Source organism: Lagopus leucura, unplaced genomic scaffold, assembly GCF_019238085.1.
Source record: "Lagopus leucura isolate 7727_CA_CO unplaced genomic scaffold, USGS_WTPT01 Super-Scaffold_73, whole genome shotgun sequence".
Lineage (NCBI taxonomy): Eukaryota > Metazoa > Chordata > Aves > Galliformes > Phasianidae > Lagopus > Lagopus leucura.
The window spans coordinates 73,336,786-73,351,659 of NW_024962252.1; the positions used below are offsets into that span (position 1 = coordinate 73,336,786).

The 14,874-nt window shown below is 62.7% G+C and overlaps 1 protein-coding gene across 3 annotated transcripts; it reads left to right on the forward strand.

Annotated features, from left to right (window-relative positions):
- The first annotated feature begins 142 nt into the window (after positions 1-142).
- LOC122192014 (spectrin beta chain, non-erythrocytic 2-like) lies at positions 143-14,086 on the forward strand. 3 transcript variants are annotated; one of them, XM_042892437.1, is made up of 31 exons: positions 143-571; positions 1,593-1,700; positions 2,858-3,010; positions 3,412-3,543; positions 3,622-3,813; positions 3,891-3,974; positions 4,089-4,207; positions 4,315-4,429; positions 4,684-4,770; positions 4,951-5,066; positions 5,148-5,298; positions 5,508-5,599; positions 5,810-5,888; positions 5,998-6,120; positions 6,228-6,484; positions 6,606-6,729; positions 6,861-7,046; positions 7,253-7,408; positions 7,981-8,201; positions 8,502-8,679; positions 8,821-8,967; positions 9,121-9,471; positions 10,138-11,517; positions 11,595-11,675; positions 11,768-11,854; positions 11,947-12,038; positions 12,108-12,193; positions 12,335-12,401; positions 12,621-12,781; positions 13,152-13,360; positions 13,647-14,086. In XM_042892437.1, the coding sequence occupies exons 1-31, from the start codon at positions 173-175 to the stop codon at positions 13,965-13,967; spliced, it is 6,054 nt and encodes a 2,017-aa protein (XP_042748371.1). In that variant the 5' UTR covers positions 143-172; the 3' UTR covers positions 13,968-14,086. The 3 variants fall into 3 exon arrangements, with proteins under 3 accessions (XP_042748371.1, XP_042748386.1, XP_042748376.1); XM_042892442.1 differs by having other exon boundaries at positions 144-571; positions 13,211-13,360; positions 13,647-13,964; XM_042892452.1 differs by lacking the exon at positions 3,622-3,813.
- Positions 14,087-14,874: the final 788 nt, after the last annotated feature.

The window sequence follows — 14,874 nt, forward strand, 5'->3', positions numbered from 1 at the left end:
GAAGGGGCGGCCCCGTCGCCGCGCCGCCCGCCCCGGCACCGCCGCGCCCGTGCCGGGGAAGGAGCCGGCCGGGGACGGCGAACGGGGGAGCCGCGCCGCCGCTTCGGGCCCGCGCTCCCCCCCGGCCGCCCGCCCGTCCCGGAGCCTCTCCCCGGCGGCGGGCAGCGGGAGGATGTCGGGCAGCACGGCGAGGAAGGTGCAGCCCTTCACCATCAGCACCAAGCTCTCGCTGCCCAAGTGCGCCGCCGAGTTCTCCGCCGACTCCTGCCCCGGCATCGCTCTCGCCTCCGCGCTGGACGGCCGCCGCGGGCTCCGTGCCGGCCTGGAGCAGCGCATCTCCCTGTATCTGGCCCAGGCGCGGGCCGGCCCCCGCGAGCAGCCCCGCGGCACCGGCACCGGCCCAGGCGTGGAGGAGAGGGTGAGCCGCGGTGCCCTGGGGCGCTCCATCAAGAGGATCACGCTGTCCAACTGGCACGGGGGGGACGCGGGGGCACAACGGGACCCCGCCCGGGCCGGCGGCGAGAAGAACCACAACAACAACAACAGCGGCACGGGGACGGCGCACGTCAAGGTAAGCGGGCGAGGCGCCGGGTCCCGGCGTTGCGGCGCGTCCCGGGGCTGCCGGGACGGCTGCTGCGCCCTCCTGCGCTTCTGGAGGGCTCGGGGTTCCGGGGCCGCTGGGGTCCGGGCTTTCGCCGGGGCTGCGGAAGGAGCGGGGCTCGGCCTTTGGGATGCGGCCGCGTGCGGAGAGCCGGGAATTCGCCCCCCCCGCTTTGACCAGAGGGGAAACCGAGGCCGGGAGAAGGGAAGTGACTCACGGAGGCCGCTGCCCTCGCCGGGAGCGGGACGGAGCCTGGCGGCCGCCCTCCCCGCCCCGACCCGGCGGCGCCGAGACCCCCGCGTGCGGGGACGGGGATCCCGCTGCCGTGTGAAGGCGGCCCGCGGCGGCTGCTTCGCGGCGGGACAGCGCCGAGAGGACCGCGCAGCGCTCTGCCAGCCGCTCTCTGCATTGCCAATAAAGGCCAGGCGGAGCCGCGCCGCTCCCTCCGGCACGCGTACAGCTCCGGGCAGCGGCCGAGGGCTCCCCGCGCTCATATAAGGCAGCGCCATGTGCTCGGCGCGGTGCGCGGTCGGGAGCGGCCCTTCCTGTCCACACGGCCCGGGGGTGTGCGGCTGAGAGCGGGGGTCGGCTGTGCAGGGATGCGGCGTGCGGGTGGAAGGATGGAGCGGCTCCCTGTGGGACGGGCAGTGGCGCCGGGGCAGGAACACAGCAGCTCACTGGGGCTCCTCTCCATGCTTCTCTTCATACCTACCCACGGCTCCCGGGCTCCCTTCCCCTGCCTCTCCCGCTCACACCCGTGACCTCTCTGTCCCGCGGCGGCCCTTCCCTGTGAGTTAGCCGCGTTTCAGTTCTCATCTCCCGGACCACCAGGCGTGGCAGCTCCCGGTGGGCTTGTGCTTTTCCTGCCCTGCTATGCTGTGCGGGAGAAGGATGCCTGCAGTCAGTATATCCCTGCCTAGGCAGGGAGTGGCTGGCACAAGATGCTGAGACCACTGAGATGCTGATGGGGACCTGCCTGGACCTCCTCTAGGTCTTTCTCAGGAAGGATGTGGATGCTGAGGATGAGAAGCATGAGGCTGGCAGCCCGCGGTCCGGTGGTTTCTGCTCTCCCGTGGACAGAGGTTCCCCTTTTGGTATGGTACGTATCCTGAGCATCCCAGCCACAGGCATGGTTTGGGGCTGACAGAAGGGGCTGTGGGTTTGCTGCCAAGGAGTCTGCTCAGAAATGAGGCAAAGGGAGCCTTGGGGCATGCATGGGGCTAGTGGGCACAGTGGGGCTGGCTCTGGGTTTGTGGGTCCCAGAGGGAGGCAGTGGGCTATGGACTGCTGCTGTGTGCAGAGGCTGAAGATGTCAGAGTTGCAGAAGGGCCTGAGAATTTGTGCTGCTATTTGAAAAAAAAAAAAAAAAAAAAAAAGAGAGAGGAAAAAAAAGAAAGTACTTCTTGTGGTTAGGCAGAAAGGCTTTGAAATGCAGCTCCCATGTCATCAGCAGGGCAGCACATGCCACAGTGCTTAGGAGCCTGCAGCCACTGCCCAGCCTCACAGCCCTGCTCCCAGGAGGTGCCAGCCAGCAGGACCACTGGGTCCTTGGAGAGCCGCTGCCTCGTGCCACCTGGGAAGCCGGCTGTGGAGTGCAGATCCCTGCATCTCCTCCATGCCTGGGGCGAGCTGGAGGCTGGCATGGCTGGACCTGGCATGAAGTGAAATCAGCTCCAGCCTGGGCTGGCTTGGTGCTCCCCACTGTGCCCGGGCTCAGCTGTGACAGGGTTGGGTGTAGCACTGTCCTTGGGGGCGGTGGAGCCCAGCCACCATGCTGGGAATGAGCTCCGGGTGGCCGCACTCCCCCCAGCTCTGTGCAGCTGGTCCCAGGGCCGTGCTTGGAGTGGGGCCAGCTCCTCGTGCTGGCTGACCTTCGCCATGGCCCCCGGCAGAGCTGGAGCCTTGACAGTGTGTTTCGTCAGCGCCGGGCCCCAGGGAGAGGCTATGTTTCTCCCTTCAACAGGAGCAGGGGTCTCCTTGGGTCGCTTTGTGCCCTTCCATCCTCCATGGTGTGACTCAGGAGCACCATGCTGTGTGTCACCATGCTGTGGGCACGTGCTAGAGGAGCCATGAGCGTGGTGCCCGGGACCGAGGTCTGGGAACGGGCCAAGAGCGCTCCAAACATGTTGGCAGGGTGGTGGACTGAGGGTCGAGGCAGGCCCACAAAGCTGAGCCAGGCTTCCAAACCACGTGCCTGTCCTGGAGGTGGTGTGGAGGGCCCTGGGGCAGCACGCTGATCCCCCCCCCTCTCTCCAGCTGGTGGGAGCCCCCCCAGCAGCACCCCACAGGGAGAGCCCCAGGAGCAAGGAGCTGGCGGCAGCAAGAAGCAGCGGGCAGATTGCTGTGGGACCCCCGGGTCTGCCTGAGCCGAGCCCCCCGCTCGCCCAATTCAACCGGGAGGTGCTGCAGGTGAGCCCGGCGGGGCGTGGGTTGGGGCCGGCTGCCCTCCGTGCGGGCGGTGGGGCGGGAAGAGCTGCGCAGCGGCCTCGAGCAGAGCCATTGTTGCTGCGTGAGATCATGCTTGGCCGCCTCCGCCTGGCTGTCAGCCCCGGGAGAGGGGGTCAGCCCGCAGCGGGCCCTGCTTCCTCCCCACGTGTGCGGGCGCCTTCCCGCCTTCCTCCTCATCTGTTCCCTCCCCAGCAGCATGGGAACGGGCAGCAAAGAGGGAGTGGGGGTGAGAAGCTGCTCCCGCTGGGATGGAGCAGGCAGGGAAGGCGGCTGCTCGCCATCCTGCCCCATTGTGCCAGGGTGGGTTGAGTCTATGTGCTCTGTTAGAGGCATTCGCACACACAGCTCTTCCCATGCTGCAGGCAGAAGGCTGGGTGCGAGGCAAGCTGCGGGACCTGAAGGATGGCTGTGACCTCCAGGACTGGGAACAGGCAGCTCAGACCCTGCAGAGGGAGATGAAGGACTTTGAGAACACATTGATAAAGCTCAACCAGGTGAGCTCCCCCCCTGCCCAAGGCTTTCGTGATAGGGCACAGCCCTGGGAGCCCCTGGTGCTGAGTATGGCCCTGCAGATGGGTGAGCAGCTGATGTGTGGGCCGAGCCCCTGTGCCGAGGCGGTGCGGAGGCAGCTGCTGGCCCTGCGGGAACAGTGGCAGCTCCTGAGACAGACAGCTGCCAGCCAGAGCCGGGCCCTGGGTGGGCTGCGCAGTCTGCAGGACTTTGGCAGGAAGGCAGAGCGGCTGGAGGCCTGGATGCGGAGCAAGGTGCGGGCTGTGGGAAGCATGCTCTGGGGTGGGACGCCAGCTGTGTCCCTGCCTGCTCACCGCCTCCCCTGTCCCAGGAGGAGAAGCCATCCCTGGAAGCACTCTTGCAGGAGAGCCCAGACAAGATCCAGCTCACCCGCCGCATCCTCGACTTGAAGCAGGTAAGAGGCTGCTGGAGGTTGATTTTCAGCCTCACAGCCCACTCCATCTCTGCCTTCCAGCTTGCAAGTGAGGCCTCACATCTCTGTCTCTTCTTTCTGTCTCTGTATGAGCAGGAGGAGCAGCAGTTCCAGAACCTGCATGAGGAGCTTAACAGCCTGGCCCAGAAGCTAGAGAAACATGGCAAAAGTGAGAGCAGGAGCATCTCTGCCCGGCGCAAGCACCTCAATAAGATGTGAGCAGAGGCAGTGTGGGCTATGTGGGGCAGAGTTGGATTTCCTGCTGGTGCAGCCAGCACCGTGGCACAGTTCACCCTTCACTTCTGCCTTCCCATCTGTGCAGGTGGCTGCGGCTGCAGGGGACTCTAAAGGAGCACCACGAGGCTCTGCAGCTGGCCCTGGAGGTTGCTGCCTTCCTGCAGCAAGCGGATGCCCTACTGGATGCCATCCATGCCAAGGTACTGGCGCTTGAGCCCCAGGACCACACAGCCCCATGCAGAGTGAAGTTGGGTGGGGAGCACCCCATTCTCATGCCTTGCGTGGAAGCTGCCATGCTGAGCATTTTCTGGGCACGGAGTTCAGGGAGCTGGGGGACAGAGCTCAGTGTGGGATGAGGGCCCAGTACAGCAAGCACAGCTTTGCTGGATGATGTGTTTGACATGTCAGCAGGTCCTGTCCCTCTCCCACCACTGATCATAGCTTCTTCTTACAGTGGAAGAGTGTCTGCAGCATGGGGAAGCAAGGGGAAGCTGAGATAGGCCGGGATCAGGATGTCAGGGACATAGCCAGCCAAGTGATGGTAAGTACAGAGCTCATCCTCCAAGCCACGGTAGCATCCTGGCAGACAGATTCATGTGTCTTACCAGGTCAGCTCTGGCACCCATGGGAGGAGATACCCTGGGGGACAGCAGGGGGACAAACAGCCACTACATCCCTCAGCAGTCCTGACACTGCTCTCCGCCTGCTCCCTTTCCTCCAGATGCTGGACGTGACTGTGTCCCAGCTGCTCAGCCTGCAGCCCAGTTTGGCAGCTCGTGTCACTGCCAAACACCGAGATGTGAAGGAGAGCTGGGCCCAGCTCCAGCAGGCACTGAGGTAGGGCAGCTCCCACCTTGCTCCCTGAGCTCCAGTCCATCCTGTACCCTCTATACCACACTTCTCTCTGCCCCTTTCCAGGAACGAGAAGGCTCCGGCACTGGTTCGAGTGAGTGGTTTCCCAGGGAGTGAAGCTGTAGCTGCAATCACTGAGCCCTGTGGACATGTTAGTATCCAGGAGTTGGAGGGGAAGAACACAGGAGACAGACAGAAGAGAGGTCCTGGTGTCACGGTGAGCATGGCAGTTCAGCCCTGCTGCCCCAGCATCTCCAGGGCTGCAGCAGGGAGACAGACGAGCCTGTGGGAGTTTAGTTGTTGGCCAAACACTGTCATTCAGCCAAGGCTGAGATACAGAGAGTCATAGCAATGAGTCCCTCAGTCATACAAAGCTAAACACACTTTGGGCTGGGCAAAGGAGGCACGGGTCATTTTGTGCTGCAGGTGCAGAAGGACATGTCAAGGAAGACGGTGGAGCACATGCAAGGCGAGAGGAGTAGCCCCGGATCTGCAGCAGTGGGCGGGGACAGCAAGAGGTATGGGCTTGGGAGGTGCCTGTTGAGAGTGGAATGGAAGCAGAGGGACACCTGCTGGGACCCAGCTTGTCCCTTGCATTTAAAGTTCCTCCCCAGGGGGGCAGAAAGGTGCTTGGACTGGGGGGACATCGTGGCAGCCCCAGCTCCTTCATTCCCAGTGAAGCCCCAAGGACGGGGTTCCCCATGCCTGACTGTCCCCCCCCTCTGCAGGAAGAGGAGAGTACCTACAGAGGCAGAGGCTGATCAGGGCACACGGCCACTGGAGGCCCAGGTGCAGGATGCCTGCCAGGTAGGGCCATGCTGGACCACAGCTCCAGCTCTGGCGCTGAAGCCCTGTCTGGCACGGGGCAACAGGGGATCGTTGGACAGGGCCGTCCTGACCACACTTTCCCCTCCAGGAGGGGCAGGAGAAAGCGGGCAGCCCACAGGTGGAGGCCATGCTGCGGGAGCTGGGTGAGCTGTGGGAGGACTTGCAGAGGAAGCACCAGGAGAATGGTGCGGTGCTGCGGGAAATCGATAAGGTGAGCAACATCACCTGCATGTTGGGTCCCATGGAAGGGCTTCCTGCACCCCTGAGTGGTTCAGAGCCAGTGGTGGAGCTGTTCTTACCTCCTCGCTGCCTCTGCAGGCACTGAGGCTGGTTGGGGAGCTGGACCGTGCTGAAAGATGGCTGCAAGCAGTGGCCAGGTCACTCTCAGAGCCAGCCCCCATGCGAAGCCCCACGGAGCTGCGGCGGGACCTGGAGGGGACAGACCAGCTGGAGAAGCAGCTCATGCTGTGCGGCCTCAAGCTCCAGGCACTGCGGCAGGAGGCAGCGAGCGAGACATCAATGGAGCGTGAAGGGGCAAGGAAGATGCAGAGGAAGGTGGAGATGGTGGAGGAGAAGTGAGTAGCAAGGGCAGGCTGCGTCTTCCCTGGTCTCAGGGTGGGTAAGGAGGCAGATGGATGCTCCACCTGAGGAGCTGCAGGGGGTCCTGTTCCTCATGTCAGACACCTGTCCCTGTAGGCTGGCACGAGTGCAGTCAGCACTGCGGCGCCGAGCTGCTGACCTGCGTGACTCCTTGGTGCTGTCTGAGTTCCTGCAGAACCTGCAAGAGGAGGAATCACGGAACCAGCAGGGATCTGTGGTGGTGAGCAGTTGGGATGGACCAGCCCAAGGGTTGGTCTGTGGCAGGCAGGGAGACCCTAGGGGGCCCCTCTCCAGCCTGGCTGCTTAGAGGGTCACTCCCCACTTCACTCACCCAGTGTTTCTTGGCTTCAGCCAGGGAGCAGGCGTCGTGGCTCGCAGGGGGCTTTTCCCCCATTCTTTGCCCAGTCTGAAGATAGCAAGGAGGTGAGCAGTCCTTTGGGAGAGCTGCAGGAGGCCGTGGAGATGCTGAACAGTGCGATGAAGGAGCGTGAGCGGGTTGTGGAGGTGGCAGTGGAGACGGAAAGCCTGGAGCGCCTGGTAGGGGACTGGGCTTGAGGGCTGAGGGATGCCACCTGGGTTGTCCACCCACAGCTGGACGTGCCACCAAGTTGGGATGGGGAATGCACCTTGACTCATCCCTGTGGGGCACAAATGGGATCAGTGTTGCAACAGGAGGGTGTCCCCATCCCTCCCATGCTGCTACATCTGCACTGGGACTCATCTCCCTCCTCCTGCCCACCCAGGTGGCAGAGGTGTCCCCGCGTCTGGAGGCCCTTTGCTGTGAAGCCAAGGCCCTGGCTCATGACACTGCCCAAGCAGAGAGCGGTTTCACCACAGTGAAAAGCGAGAAGGACCTCCAGGGGCTGCAGAGCCTGCAGAGCCGGCAGCAGGAAATGGAGGTAAGCCTGGGAGCACCTTGGCCAGCTGGGTGCCTTACAGGGAGGTGTCAGGGCTGGATGAGGCCATCCCAGGGAGGCACTGGCTCCCGGGGGCCCAGGTGTCGTCAGCCTTGGCACACTACGGTGTCCAGGCTGGAATTTTCCAGTGGAGCCCAGCTCGGGCCAGGGAAGGGAGAGCACTTACGTCAGCTCCCGTGTGCCAGCGCCCAGCTGCCAGTGCCTCGCTCATCTTTCTGTCAGTGGGGAGGTGACTCAGGCGGGCATGCAGAGAAGCCACAGCCCTTTGCTTTGCTCATCATCCCAATGCAGCATCACTCTCTCCATGACCTAGGAAAGCCCCCACATCCCTGCCGATGTGCTCCTCTCCAGCCCTGAGTCCCAGGATGCAGGAGAGCCCATCCCGGCTGCAGAGAGTAGCTCTGCCCCCAGCCCTTTTGTGCAGTGGGAAGTGGGATGGGTTGGGTGCATCCTAACAAGCACATAATGTGGATCCTGTGCTGAGGTTAAGAGTTGGAAGTTCATTACTATGTCGTGCTAAGCATCATGAATCTCTTTTTCTCTCTGGTCTTCAGCGTGTGGTGTCAGAGGGCCTGCAGGGGAGGCTGGAGGAACTGGAGCAGAAAGCTTTCCATTTGCAAGAGCTCTGCCCCACACACCTGTGCCCTATCGGCCGGGAGGCGCAGCGCACGCTGCGGGTGTGGGCAGAGCTGCAGGAGCTGCTGCAGGAGACCCGTGTCCACGTGCAGCAGGCTGATCGGCTGCGGCACTTCTTCAAGGATTACTTGGCCATGATGTAAGTGACAGTGAGCTGCTGGGGGTTACCTTTGTGGCAGTGGTGCTGACAACGTGATGTTGCTAGAGCTGGGGATGCAGGCATGTACGTAAGCAGTGTTGCAACCAGAGTTGGGGGCCACGACATCATCTGTAAGATCTCATGTGTCATTCAGCTCAGCTGAGGAACAGCCACTGGCAGTTTTTGGGACACTTTGTATGATTGAGAAACCACATTCTCTAGAAGATGAGGACAGGTCAGGAATGGCTTCCCTAGGGCTGAGCTGGTCTGTACCTTAGCCTGTCCTTCCTGTACCCTCAGCTCCTGGACAGAGGACACGCGGGCTCAGATCTTCTCAGAGAGCCCAAGCAGCCACGGTCTCCTGGAGCCCAAGTGTGAGGAGCTGGAAAGGAAGATCGAGGGGAAGCTGAAGGAGTTTGAGAAGCTGGCAGCAGCAGGGCAGCAGCTGGTGGCTGAGGAGCACAACTTGAGTGCAGTGGTAAGTGGTGGGCAGCCTCTCAGCATCCTACGGAAATCCTGCTGGAGCAGACCTGGAGGAGAGAGCAGACTGTAGGCAAGGAGCCTGGTGATTGGTACAGGTCCCTGCGAGCCACCGAGCACCTCCTTTCCATCCTCACAGATCCAGGAGCGCCTGGAGGAGCTGCAGAGCATGCTGGGCTGGGTGCTGGTGCGCTGGAGAGCACAGAGGCACCAGCGGGACCCCGGGAACAAGCAGGAGGACAGGAAAGATCCAGAGAGCCCCTTGCGAGCATCCCCTGCTGGCCAGGTGAGCACCCAGTGCACTGAGAGCTCCGGATGAAGGTAGCACAGAAGTAGATGATGGATGTGTCATGCCCTGGTGCTTCAGGCAGGACAAGGGAAGGATTGCTTTGAAATAGAGCAGCCCTTCCTCTACTGTCTTCTTCTTTTTAATCTCCAGGAGCAGCATGCCCCATATGCTCAGGAGAGCATCCTCAGCCCAGACAGGATCACACTCTGCTCACTCCCCACACCTGAGCCAGGTCCAGAGCCGCAGATGCAGGTGGGAGCAGTGGGCTCCCTGCCAGCATCACCTCTCTCAGACACACCACTGGGAGGGGAGCAGAGCTGGGGGGAGCCTAGCAACTTGGGACCCCCTGAGGAGGCTCTGGCCTGGGATTCCTCTGAGACCTCTATGCTGCTGCTGCCGCCACGGGGCCCCAGCGGGCTGGGGGGAACAGTCAACTTGATCCTGAGCATCAGCAAGAAGGGTGAGAAGAAGAAGGTGCAGATTGAGGAGGCGCCAAGGACGGTACGTGGGGCTGCACCATAAGTGGAGGACTGTGGGGAGCTGTGCTGGGGGCTTGTAGGGCATCTCCCATGGTGGCACCTGGCTGGGCTGTCCCAAGGCCTAAGTCTCTGCTGGATGCTGAGCGATTCCCAAGGGCTAAGGATGAGGTTGTGCTACCTGTTTGTCTGCACTCCCCTTGCTAAAGATCCTCACCTCACATTCCCTCACCTCTCTCTATCTCTCTCCTGCTGCTCAGCTCCCTGCCAGTAAACCCTCAGGCTCTAAAACGCTTTGGAAGCGTTGCCAGGGGCTTTTAGGAAACACTTGGGGTAGTTTAAAGCGAAAGAGAAAGCTGCCTCACCAGCTGCTGGAAGAGGTAACAGCGTGGGGAGGCTGCATGTGGGGCAGTGGCTGCATGGTGTGAACCCACCCGCTCTGGATTTGTGCTGCCCTGCTTTGCCACAGCAATGTGCCTGGCACTGAGGGTGAGGGGCTGCAAGCTGCCCCAAGGGCTGGGGGTGGCAGTTCCCAGGGTGCTGGGAGATGCACTCCAGCTCCTCTAGGCCAAACTGCTGCCTAGAGGACTGGGTGCTGGGGAAAGCTGTGTGCTCCCAGTTCCACATGCCCAGGGCTGTACAATTGTTTTGGGAGCACCGCCATCACCGGTCTGCTGCTTTGTGTCCGCAGGCACCACTGGAGGAGAGCTATGGGGAGAAAGCCAGGAAGAGTTCCAGCACACCGCAGGCAGCAAAGCGACCGCCTGCCGCATCCTGCCGCCCACCAGCACCCAGTGCTGGCACATCACCAGCTTCACACACCCTGCCCAAAGCCGGGGCCGGATCCCTCTTCAACAGCCTGCAGCGGAGGGAGCGGGCAAGGGCTGAGCAGGCACGGCTGCTGACGCTGCAGGGCATCATGGGCTCCAGCTCCCTGCAGCCCCCGCCCGAGGAGCGCCGCGGCCCCACCAACACATGGCCTCTCAAGTGCGGCCGCAGGAAGGCGGCGGGAGCAGCTCCCAGCCCCCCACTTGGAGAGCTGCTGCTGTACGTGAAGAACCCTTTGGTGCGGGACATTGATGCTGAGTGCGGGGCGGCCCCTGGGCACCCCCAGCCCCGTTGCTTCTCCCCAGGGTCAAAGCCCGTGTGCCCCCAGCTCGCTCTGGGCTCCGTGCTGAGCCTGGAACTGCCCAAGGACCTGGGGTGCCTCCGGGAAGCGGCACCACAGGAGGAGGAGAGGCAGGGCACGGGAGTGCGGCTCTGGCAGCCCAGCTGCGAGGCCGGGCGGCAGAAGGAGGGCACGGGGAGGCAAAGTCAAGATCTGGGGAAGGCCCCTAAGGGCGAGCGAGGAACGTGGTTTGAAGAGGTGAGCTTCAACCCCAGCTATGGCCGGCACAAGGCCTGGGGCCTGGAGGAACGCGGCAGCCCACGGCAACCCAGCAGTGCTGGTGAGGGAATCCTGGACTCTTGCCTGAGCCGGCCGCCCCGTGTCAGCAGCCGGGAGCGGGACGCATTGGCTGCCCACTCATACGAGGATAGCAGCCCTGAAAGAAGGGCCAGGCATCATGAAGCTGCTCGTCTTGAGCTGGGGCCATCCCCCACCAGCTCCTCGGGCAGGGCAGGAGCAGTCCCCAGTGCTGCCTGCGCTTCCTCCACTGCTCCCACCCAGCTCTCTGTCTTTGAGTGGGCGCTGGGCCCCCCACAGCCCCCCAGCCCGGAGCTGGGTACCACCGAGGTGTGCCACCCTGCCCACAGGCAGTTTGAGGAGGAGGAGGAGGAGCTGCAGGCCATCTGGGATGGGGCAGGTCAGCAGCGGGCACCTGGCCACACAGCAGGCAGCCCCCCCAGCTCCAACACAGGTGGCGGGCCCCTCATCCTCTCAGCAGCCAACAATGTGCTGGTGGCCAAGTTCACCCTGCCCGGCGCTGCCCAGCTCCTGCACAGCCCACCTGGGGAGAAGAGCCATGGGGTCACCCGGTGTTTGGAGGAGCCGCCATCCACAGCCCCCTCGGACAACCCCGGCGTGTGGGATCAGCACAGGCAGCAGGAAGAGGAGAGAGAGGGCAGCAAGGTCAGCGCTGGGCTGGGGGGTCTGCCCTGGGCTGAGCCAGTGCCGTTTCACCAAACGCTGCTCTGCTCTGCTTGCAGGCTGCCACCGGGAAAGTGGAGTTCCAGATGATGGAGGGGACTCTGGAAAGGAAACACGTGCTGCAGGCAGGGGGCAGAAAGGTATGGCTGCTTTAGGAGCAGGGCGCTGGGGCTTGAGGCTGTGGGGAGAGCAGCCGCTGCATGTCACAGCCATCCCCACCCACATCACACAGGCGAGCTGCCGTACCTGGGGCCTCTTCCACGCTGTGCTGATGAGGCAGACATTGTGCTTCTACCAGGACCGCAGGGACAGCCTCAAGGTACAGTGCTGTGGGCTGTGTGAAGGGGGGGGGTCTTCCCCCCTTAGGGAACTGAGAGCTCATCGCTGCTTTTGCCCTTCCCTTCGCTGCAGAGCTCCGTGGTGGCCCTTCCCCTGAACCTCGCCGGGGCCATCTGCACACCAGACACTGAGTACATGAAGAAGACCAACTGCTTCAGGCTGCAGTGAGTACAGAGATGGCATCCATCTGCAAGGCATGCTGGTCTTGCTGTTGACTTATTCTCCTCTCCCAGGCTGCGGGATGGCTCCGAGTACCTCCTGAGGGCCCCCTCCCAGCCCCTCATGAATGAATGGGTCTCCAAGCTGCAGCAGAACTCAGGTGAGCGGCCCCTGGGTGGGCAGGAGAAGCAGGCCTACCCTGCCTACAGTCCTTGGAGCTGGTGGGATGGGGACAGCCAGAGTGCAGCTCTGCTGCTGATTTGTGTCCCTGTGCCCCAACATGCTGTTTGCTGTTCCCCAGGTTTCCCTGAAGTGGATTACTTCCAGGCAGCCACACAATGCATTGAGAGCCCCAGGGCTGCTGGGGGGTGAGTAGCCAGGGGCCAGCTAACTCCTGGGGTAGCACTGTGCTGTGCTTGATGGTGGGGGTTGCCCTCCTCTCATTGCATCTGGCAACCCACACCACAGCAGTAGCATGCCATTAGGCACTTTGTGTCAGTGGGTATTAGATGCTTATTCCCCTTGGTCCTTCCATAGAAGCTCTGAGCTCCATCAAACCTACTTGGTACATCTCTGCTCTTTTCCAGGTTCTGCAAGGTGCCCAGCCCTGGGAGTCCCCACCTGCAGGGACACCACCAGGCCATGACTGCCAAGAGCCCGGAGATTTTGATGCTGCCCTGCTCTAATACCCGGCTGCAACAGCCTCTGGGCACCCAGGATGGCCCAACTGATGGGACAGTGGCAGCAGGTGACTTCCTTGTCTTGATGTCCTCCTACATCCAGGGCCCATAGAGTCTCCCCTACTTGTTGCCCACATACAGCCCGCTGCCTCCTCTCCAAGCTCTGAGGGGTGTGAAGGAGACAGCTCTGGAGGAAGCTGTAGGCTGTGGGTCAGGCTGGAAGGCAGTGGGGTGTGGGCGAGGAGTCCCAGGGTCCCTTGCCCAGGAGTGGGGATGAGAAGGTTCAGTTATTTGCCTGAGGATACCAGTGGATTTCTCTATATTCTATGGGGATGATACAGGTTGTCCTGAGGTGCCTTGGCTTGTGTCACAGCACTGTGCTGTATCTTGCATTTGGGTCAAGGCAACCCACTCTTATAGAGCATGTTTCCGCTTCAGTGTGCATCTCCCAGATGTCTTGCTCCCCCTGCTCCCAGCATGTCTCTTTTCTGCTTCAGAGGATGTCTGTGGTGCCACCAGCCATGCAGCTGGGTCCAGGGAACAACAGTGGTCACCCAGGATGTCCCCTGGGCTGTGGGACAACAGCTGCCCAGACACTGACTACGGGCTGGTGGCCAACAAGCGGAGGTCCTACTCCTTCACCTCAGGTATGGCAGTGCACACGTGTGTGGGGCAGCCCTGCCCAGTAGTCCCCATCCCACCCACTGGCATTGGTTGGAGTGGTAGTGGTGGTGGGATGGGTCACCAGTCCCACCAGGAGGCATCTCCTACACTTTGGGCCAGGCTGAAGCATGGCTGCTCTGGGCTAGGCGCTGGCTTCGCTGTCACTGCCAGGAGATGGCACCAGTGCCCTCGTCCCTTGCAGCCACCTGCATGGTGCTGCTCTGGCACAGAGCTGGTATCCCCATCCCCGCTCACTGCTCCCTCCCACAGCCACCTACCAGAAGATCATGCCTGTGGCTGTGCCCCAGGAGCCACCGGAGGCCGGGAGCAGCTACTCGGTCACGCTGTACATCAGTGAGCAAGCAGCAGCCATGCCCAGGGCACGCTGCCACTCCTTCGTGGCCCAGCCAGGGAGCCCACAGGATATGCTGGGGGAGAAGACCCCTCGCCCCAAGAACAAATCAGTCTTCAAGAAGTTCTTTGGGAAGAAGGAGTGACACGAAGTCTGTCCATTTTCCTCCTCTCAGGTGCCATCCTTGCACCATGTCTGCTCTCAGCACCAGCTCACCACTCACCCCCTCCCCAGGGTGAGGCTGCACTGCACCCCAGCTCCCCTTTCTGGCACAGGGTGCTTGCCCCCAGGTGTCTCCCCACACGCAGTACAGGCAAGGGTGGGAGGGTTGTTTTTATTAAAAAACAGATAGACACTTGGTGTGAGAGCTTCTTCATCCAGCCCACAGTGGGGCTCTGGGTCCTTGCCAAGGAGGGTGGCAGTGGCTGCTGAGGAAGGGGTTGTCAGGGCTGGGCTCAGTGCCTGGCACCTCCCTTCCCCCCTCTCCCCCGAGGAACTTGGGCCCATGCTGTGCCCCCAGCTCAGCTCATCCCACGGCCACCGGGGCCGTCTCCCACGGCTGCTCAACAGGGCAGCTGCTGCCTGCTCAACAAACCTCGATTGCTCAGTGCAGGGCACCTGCAGGCACCACGCGCAGTGGCCGGGCGCAGCGGTTTCCCACATGCAGGTTGTTCCGCAGTAGTGACTCCGGGCCGTGCTGGCTTCAGCCTCTCTGGTTCGTGGCAGCGAGGAAGAGAAAGGAGCAGCTCGTACGGACACTGCTGTGTGCCAGCGCTAGGGAAAAGGGGGTAGCTTCCGAGGCTGGGACTGGGAGCCCGAGCGGGATCCGTGGCACTGCCTCTCCTCCGCAGCCGGAGGACAGGGCTTAAAATAACCGGGCTGGCTGCCGCCCAGCTCCGCAGCGCGGGCGGGGAGCCGCTCCCCCCACCCCAGCGCCTCGCTCCGTCCCCGCGGTTGGGGCCGGGCACGGCGGAGGGGCGGCTATCGCCGGGCGGGGGGGTTCGTGAGGCTCAGAGGAGGAGGGAAGTGTCGAGGCCGCGGCCCCCGCTCGGCTCCGGCTCTTGGCTCGGGCACGTTTTCCTCCCGACCCGTGCGCGCTCCGCTGCCTTAATGGGAAGAGAGGAGCTGCATGGGGCTGAGAGATGT